Genomic DNA, 9,120 nt, shown 5'->3' on the forward strand with positions numbered 1-9,120 from the left:
GACAACGTTTGACAGTTGCGGATTGACACCGTTTCTTTTTACGTAGGTACCTTCATATGTATCGATTTTACACACTTACATGATAATTAAAAAATAATAAACATTTACAATACCTATTTAGTTTGCTTTAACTTAAAAAATGTGTATTATCTTTTTCAATGATTAAAACTAATTCAATATGCTATTGAGTGTAAAATAGTAAATTAAGTTAGTTACTAGATGGCGTTAGTGGTAAATATTCCAAAGCACTTCCAAAGTATGCAAATATTCTTTTGAAAAAGAACAGGTAAATTGTAAGATAAGCACGTAATTCATAAAGAACCTATACTACGTATTTTATAACGAAATAGTTTCTCAAATCATAAAAGAAATCAATATAATCATAAAAGAAAAGCATTGTATTATTATGTTGGTCTACTCTTATATTTTAACCCACTGTGAGCTTTACGCAACCTACTTAATGTGATCTATGAAGTAACACCACCCTAATTGTAATAGTATTTCATATTTGTTTTCATTGTAGGTGCACTAGATCCGGTTTATGGGTATGAGTCAGAGAATTGTAATGTTTCGACCTTACAATGCAAACCACGTTGGTTCTAGTCTAAAGATATTATATAGCACTTTACAAGTTATAAGTTCAACTTTCTTGCCGTATCATCTATACCTACTATATATTATATTAGGTATAAAGCTGAAGAGTTTGTTTGTTTGAACGCACTAATCTCGGGAACTACTGGTCCGATATGAAAAATTCTTTCGGTGTTAGATAGCCCATTTATCGAGGAAGGTTATAGGCTATATTTCATCCCGCTACGGGCAACAGGACTGGAGCCACGGGGGTGAAACAGCGCGGAGCAGCTAGTTAATATTAAAACTGCAGTCTCATTTCTTTGTAGGTAATGCTTTTATTGAATGTTTTTTTTTGTGGATATAAAATGCGCAATAATAAATAAATATAAAAATACCTTTGGTGTCGGGTCGTGTTGTGCTTTGAATTAATAGCTAATTAGGTAGAAATATAAACAGTATTTTTTTTCAATATTGAGTATAATAAAAATAAACAAATTAAATAAAGAATTTGTAGTATTTCTGCCACTGTCGGTAACGATTAACTAACATAATATATTATGTTTGAGCGTGACCTAATTTGTGACAATGAATACTTATCTAAGTAATTATTAAATAATTATAAACAATAAACGCTTCTTCCTAATGCGTGTTATGTCGCATGCAATCTATTTCTTTTAATATATCACAGATAGGTAATATATTATATCCATATCTGATGTATATGATAATTTCTTTGTTTGGTACCTACATTTTCTCATATTATAATGCTGAAAGACAGAGTTGACTAGTTGAGAGTAAAGTAAGAGGTGGCTTAGGAGATAAATAATTTGGTTCAGGGAACAGCTTTCACGTGTTGTGATCATTGTGATGTACGCGCGCGAAGTCACGGGCGGAAAGCTAGTGCACATAATTAAATAATAACGTAAATTGAACAATGACCGATTGGATAACATGTCTTGTACATATAAATTATTGCTAAATACATGTGATAAATGATCAAAACCAGCATTTATTTTTGAAACACACGGAAAATAATTAGTGTGAGGTTAGAAAAATCGTATCCGATTACGTGTGTAGTTTTTGTTAGCAGGACGACCGGTTCGGTTCAGGCAATTGATTATTGCGTGATTGTTACGGGCACGCATTATGGTGGATTACAACTGCGTTACTGCATGTTAATCACGATAACTCCTTATCAGAATGTTATATCTTTAATTAATCATTATTGGCTGGTTACAGTTGACTGAAAGGGTTTATAGGTACAGTTTTCGTGGAACTAACATTAAAATATGATCTAGCTATTCGCTACGGTAGATACGATAAGATTTGACCAAAAAGAGAATAATAAGTATTTTATTTCAGATTCTTGTGTATAAAAGAATTTTGTCTATTAAAGTATAGATCTACGTTTGTTAATATAGATAAGTAACTTATGTAATACTAACAGGAAATATTTTTTACTCCTAGTATCGTTTAGAATCAGCATATTAGGTATATCGATCGGTATTGTAAGTGCATTGTCTAATTTCTGCTCATTATAATCACTATTATTAATTATTATAAAGGCGAATTTATTAATCGGCAGGTCAAGGTAAATAAAGTTGTTGATTGTTACATTTCTCGACTCGTGAAGTCATGACAGGCAAAAGGTTATAATTTATGTTGGTCGGTTCTTGGAAATTGTTACTATCTGATCGGGTTTTTGAATTTCTATTGTAATCCATACTAAGTAATATATAATTTATACTTTGTACTAGATTTCCGCCCGCGGCTTCGCCCGCGTTTGTAAAGGAAAACCCGCATAGTTTCCGTTCCCGTGGGATTTCCGGGATAAAAACTATCCTATGTGTTAATCCAAGTTACCCTCTATATGTGTGCTAAATTTCATTGCAATCTGTTCAGTAGTATTTGCGTGAGAGTAACAAACACACATACACATCCTCACAAACTTTCGCATTTATAATACTACTAGCAGTCCGCCCCGGCTTCGCCCGTGGTACATATTTACGTTTTCTCTACATAAGAACCATCCTCGTACTTCAAGGAATATAATAAAAAAAGAATTAACGAAATCGGTTCAGCCGTTCTCAAGTTATGCGCTTACCAACACATTTTGGGATTCATTTTTATATTATAAGATTAGTAGGAAGGATGCTATGAATATAGCTTTGAATGTTTACGCTTTCCAGCTAAAACTCAGCAATTTTGATGAAATTTGGAGCCCCATGGTCAAACGTAGGCTTATTTTATCAAAAATCAAACCGTAACGTTGTAATAAATGAAAGGTTTCACGGGTGAAACAGCGGGGCACAACTATTGTAATAATTGAAAGTAGGTACCTATGGAATAGATTTAAATAACAGATAAAATGTTGGTGAAATTTTTACTCGTAATTTCTAAGATGCGTGCAACTGCGGCTCTGTTTTGCAAAACAGAAAACTATTGTGCCAATAATGATTTTTAGCGTTAATATCCATGCACAAAGCTTTTGCATTTTAAATTAAAATTAGCATAAGTACATGGTACCTAATAACTTATGTCTCATTTGCACACTGAAAAACTTTTAATTGAAATTGATTACCTGTCTGTTGTGCACAGACAATTTAGTTTAGTTTTCTTTGCTTTTGTTGAACACGAGCAAAGTTATTCAAAGAGCTTTTACCACCGTGAGTTGCGACAATCGCGCTATTTGCAAATAAAAGAAATCGATAACAAGTTTGTGAGCAAACCTTTATACTATTGCATTGGTAAGAGATGCTAATGAAATAGGTAACATTATGGGTTATTCGTGGACAATGCATGTTACGGATTTGTTGTTTTAATAATTAAAGAGGTGAGTTTTAAATAGCTTCGCTTCGCTTTCAATATGCATTGGCATGCAGCTAACTTATTTATTCAACTATTTACCCTGGTACCTACTCTTTACATAATATTCATATACAACCTATTTTTTTCAAATATTAAGTACTTAGGTACAAGTTTAAATTTATAAATAATAGAAAAAATCGATCACGAGGCGGGACTCGAACCCGCATCCTTTCGCGCCAAACCGGGGCGGATGCCTGACCAATTCAGCCACTCGTGAGTCGTGACCCGCCAGAGCGATCGAATTTATTATATTCTTTCAGTTTTATGTGTCTAAGGGACAAGTTTGTGAGATATCATTTATATATTTTGTTCAGATTAGGGTTTCAAATGTATGTAGGTAGAGTTTCTGTTAAAATGTAGAGTTTTATAACAAAGATTAAATAATGCTATTAAATATGAAATAATAGATATATAGAAAAATCGTAATGCTACTTCCGTATATAAATTATTTCTTCCATCCATGTAGAAATAGGAAATGCTATAAATTTATATCCGATACCATGTAAGTGGGGTTTTACATTCTTAGATATAACATAAACCATAAAAATTTGTTTATTGCAAAATATACTTAAGTAAGTACTTACCTGAATAATTAATTTAGTTAAATAAATAAAATTCTTTATTTTTAATCTATTTAATCCTAAATGTGTCTGTAATTTGGTTTTAATATTTCCGTGAACGAAATTTTCAAAAACAAATTTTTAATCAACAATATTTAGAACATTCGATTCGAACTCTTGAACTTTGAATGTCAATGTTAACTAACACGGCGAAAAATGACCAACCAGTTCTATTTCCTATCTCCAGTTAATTAGATAATAATATTATGTTAAATACTAATTATCTAGCGGATATAAAATGCCATATAATGAATCAAGTTCAAATATAACCACGAAGTGTCAAATATTGATACGGGATGGATGGATTTAATGTCAAAAGGAAGTTTGGGTCATAAAAATTGACCAATGACCATATTTATTAGATACTACATAATACTAAATGGATTAATGATATGAATTTAAAAGCCGTGACTGTCAATTTGTCCGCTTAAAATGGTTTAAGGTCGCGATTTTGGATTGCGAAAGGTGGAATAAATAAAATAAAGTAAATAGTAATAGAAATAAGTTCAAAAAAATTTTGTTCATTAAAGCTAAAACACCGATTCACGTACGAGGAGGTCACCCTATTAGATAAGATTGTTTCTGTTTGAAAGAAAACAACGTATTGCAAATAATCCTTATATCTAAGTTGAGGCCGGAGGAGAACATAATAAATAAAACCGGGATTACATCATGATTTTATTCCTCAGTTACAGCATGTAATTTCTATATTTAGTAATAACATTCCATTTGATTTTTAACAAACTTCAAATAGAGCGCTCTCAGAATTAACAAGAATACAAAGAGAATGCCAATGGATACTACAATGTTGCTAATTTGGGACACAAATCCAGACCCAAGCGTACCATTTCTGGTTTTTAAATAAATGGCCCGCTTAAGACGATATATCCTCGTCTTTTTTCTAAATCCCAACATTTGTGCATATTCGGCCGATCATAGTTTCACTGGATCGTCCTGAAAAATAAAAATAAATATAGAATATATTGAAAAAAATATATGAAAAAGATCCTATTTAGGTTTGAGCATTTTATTGTTGTAAGAATAATTCACGAGATAAAAAAAGCAACATGAAAAGGACTTTCTAACAATTTAATTTCTAGCAATTTATATGTCTAACTTTAAAACAACTACGTAATATGGAAAAGATTTTCCCTCAGTACAAGATATTATTTGTAATATTGTCTCATTTACAGCAAGGAACGGTTCTGTAAATCGAGACAGTGCAAACTTATTTAGTATTGACCACAACAAGCATAAATATACCTTGTCATGTACCTTCTGGCTTCATATACAGCAGATATAGAGACCTCAGAACAATAGCAAGTATTACTATAGCCCCCGTCCAAGCTACCAAGTTACAAAGATGGTATTCAACTGTGCACTCCATATTACATATTTCACATTTTGGTGTGGATTTTACGATCCTTTTTAATCTGTTAATCAGTTCTTGGGCTTCGTTGATCGTTGCACAGGACTTACATACAGGTTTTGCAGGTTTTTTCTTCTTCAGAACTTCAAAACGTCGCAACATTGCGCACTCATTGTTCATGTTAGATTTGTTTATTTTGGATCATGGTTGTTTTTTTATTTTATTTTATTTGCAAGATGCATTTTTGAAACGTCATGGTGATGTTGGATGCTTGGTTGGATGTTTAAGCTGTCTTCTTGATAGGTTTTATTTCTTTTTAAAAATAGACAAGGTTATTAAAGGCAAAGGTAGTATAGTATATTTTTATATTTATGTCAACTTTTTACTGGATGATTGTAATTTGGAGCTCTGAAATGTGTTAATTTTTATTTATTACATAAAAACTCTAGAATGAGTGAATCTCATACATTTTTATTATTTTTGTATAACATTTGCAATGAGATTAATCTATTATTACCTACATATAATAAATCTGTAGAAGGGTCAATTCTGTACATTGAAAATATTGAAAAAATAAATACCAGGGGGTGTTACTGGATCGATACCAAACCCAAATTATATGTGATTAAATAAATTTTTGTCTGTCTGTCTGTATGTGAAGGCATCACGTAAAAACTAACGGTTCGATTTCGATGAAACTTGGTATAATTATACCTTATTATCCTGGGCATAAAATAGGATACTTTAGATGATTCCGGGATAAAAAGTTTTTATCCCGGAAAAATACGTAGAAAAAAAATAAATCTTAATTTTTCTTAATTTTTCCGCGCGGACGGAGTCGCGGGCGGAGGCTAGTATAACATAAAATTGAACTAACTACCTAAACTACCAGAAGAACTAAAAAAAAAGAACCGTTCCCTTGCCATAGAGCTATATCTACCTCGGCTGTAGGTATACAAATGCAAACATTCTCGTAGCGTCTCCGCCTACGAGATAGTAGGATATAAAAATATTTTTTGTTTCCTTATGAGTATACAGAGTTGATAAATGGCTTCGGTTTGTTTGAAGATATGTGAGAATTTACTGCTATTGTTGAGTTTTATGTACAGATCGGACCGATATATTTATGCGTAGGAGTCTTACTTTAAGGTGGGTTGAGGTTTCTTAAATGCGTACGTATATTTTAAGCGTTATCAACATATCAATAAAATCATGTAAAGTGTAAGACTGAAAAATATTTCTTTTATAACAGCCGTATGTTCTGAACATTTTGTGCAAACTAAAACTAGATCGATTTATAAGAGTTCGATAAAATAAGGATAAAAATATACGCTTCACATGATAAAGAACGTGTCGTAGAAGCTAGGAATGTAATGCTCTACATGACATTTAGGTCTTAGATATAAATCCTAACTGGTATAGATATCAACTATTATGAAAACGTAAGTATTCCATAAAATTATTCACTTGTTTTTGTAAGGTATGTAAGTAATGTGTAAATAAAGAAAGCTATTTTGCTAAGCAGTCCTTGACATATCTGGACCTTCTACACATTGAAGCAATACGCATGTCCTAAACCATTCCCACTGCTTTAAATTCACCCTTATTCCAACGTGCTTAGGTATATAATGCTTTCTGTTTGCTTTATTTGTAATTCAAGCCGCGTTAAAGTTATTCGTCTCGGTATCCGAACGTATCGTAACTATCTCGCTGGCTGAAATAATTTAATACCTTTGCCTCGTTTGGGTGCTTTGACATCTGTCATTCGCTATTTTTGGCGGGAAATATATTCTAGTATTAATTTCAAGGCCTAAAATTATGTGGTGTCTACAAATACAGGTATAAGGATGTATTGAAGGTCTGTTGGTAATATTTTAAAGGACGATCCACATTCACTTAATATAAGCTAGGTACTTAAATTTTAAAAAGATCGGAAACTAGCTTTCTATGCTTTATGCATATACTTTATGTATTACCTAGACCTAGACATTTAATTATATTACCTACTGCGACAAAATATAACCATTAAAATTTAGGTAATATTAATGATTAAAAATTAAAAAAAAAAATATTTTTTTTGAAGGTTTATTGATAAATCCGGCGGCAAACTTAAACATAAAATTCGTAACGGAAACTATATATAAGTTTATTTATTTACTAGCTTACCGCCCGCGGCTTCGCCCGCACAGTCAAAGAAAAACCCGCATAGTTCCCGTTTCCGTGGGATTTCCGGGATTGCGTCATTTTCCCGGGAAAAAGTAGCCTATGTCCTTTCTCAGGTATCAAAATATCTCCATACCAAATTTCATGAAAATTGGTTCAGTAGTTTTGGCGTGATTGAGTAACAGACAGACAGACAGACAGAGTTACTTTCGCATTTATAATATTAGTATGGATTTATTGATCTCAATTCTCAATATTATTGGACCTTATAGGTGCAATTAAATTTATTGAATCATTTATAACTTATTCCGATAGCTCTATTATTTACGTTATGAACATTTTTTTGTATTCTTTGTGTGTTCTTATTTTAAAATATTTTTTTTTTCAATTTTTAATGTTGCCATTCAATCTGCACGCAATTCTTAACACTGGCATGATAGAACATGATGGATGTTTTTTTTTCCATTGTTTTTTTTTAATATAGCCAGCCCACTCACTAATTGCGGTAGTAAAGAATGACGTACGAAATCTCCGGTGGACAGGCAGCCGGACATGAGGCGACCTTGCATTGTCGAAGTGTACTTATAGATTGTTAAGAATCAATGATCACGTTAATGTGACTTATGGTATTTGTCTATGGTTTAAATGCTGGATGTGGTATGCTAGGTACGCTCTTATGATCACGCTATGACTATCTTCTATAAGCTCAAATCAGAGTTACTGGGATAAAAAGTGACAAATAACAAAATGAAACCTACATGTAAAAATATTAGTTCTGCCAATGGTTATATCTCTATGCACCTATAGTCATGGGAAAGCAGCAGCTGATGTCAAACTAAAATTTCGGGCATATGCGTGATGGATGTAAATCTTCACGTAACTTTTTTCATACATTAGGGTACCTGCGACTTCTCGACAGCCATTTTACATTCTATTTTCCACACTCTTTTCACTGGCTTCACTGTTGTCTGTTATAAAGTTTTACTTTAATATGAAGATATTTCCATTGAATTATTATCTACTAGCTTTTCGCTCGCGTTTTCAAAGGAAAACCCGCATAGTTCCCGTTCCCGTGGGATTTCCGGGATAAAATTTATTTGATTGACATTGAAATTGACTAGAATACAATTTATGTATTGTTACTAACATAGTTATAAGAATATTGTTACTAAGTGCTGATTTACACAGGGTCAGTAGACAAGTCAGTCGCGGCGCCGAAATTCGGCGCCGCGACTGACTTTAACAGTTCACATAGACTTCAAGCCTCTGTACTGACTTCAAATCTGTTTACACAGGGTTTTTTTTCGGGTCAGCACTGATTTGCCTCGAATTTGTAGTCAGTTACTGACCCTGTGTAAATCAGCACTAACAAGTGGACCAATGATGTTACAATAAATAAATGAATTATTATTAATGTGGTAATCCAAGTTACCCTCTAAATGTGTGCTAAATTTCATTACAATCGGTTCAGTAGTTTATGCGTGAAAACCATACATACATACATATATTATATTAGTATAGATATAT

General features: G+C 32.5%; 1 protein-coding gene across 2 annotated transcripts; it reads right to left on the bottom strand.

Moving 5' to 3' along the window:
• Positions 1–4,732: 4,732 nt before the first annotated feature.
• On the bottom strand, positions 4,733–5,702 carry LOC123693947. Of its 2 annotated transcripts, none has more exons than XR_006751740.1 (2): positions 5,325–5,702; positions 4,733–5,015 (listed from the first exon to the last, which is right to left on the bottom strand). XR_006751740.1 is itself a non-coding variant. In XM_045639214.1 (2 exons), exons 1-2 carry the CDS (start codon positions 5,608–5,610, stop codon positions 4,963–4,965), a joined length of 327 nt encoding a protein of 108 aa, XP_045495170.1. In that variant the 5' UTR covers positions 5,611–5,702; the 3' UTR covers positions 4,733–4,962. The 2 variants fall into 2 exon arrangements, 1 of the variants encoding a protein (XP_045495170.1); XM_045639214.1 differs by having other exon boundaries at positions 5,337–5,702.
• Positions 5,703–9,120: the final 3,418 nt, after the last annotated feature.

This window comes from Colias croceus, chromosome 8 (genome assembly GCF_905220415.1).
Source record: "Colias croceus chromosome 8, ilColCroc2.1".
NCBI lineage: Eukaryota > Metazoa > Arthropoda > Insecta > Lepidoptera > Pieridae > Colias > Colias croceus.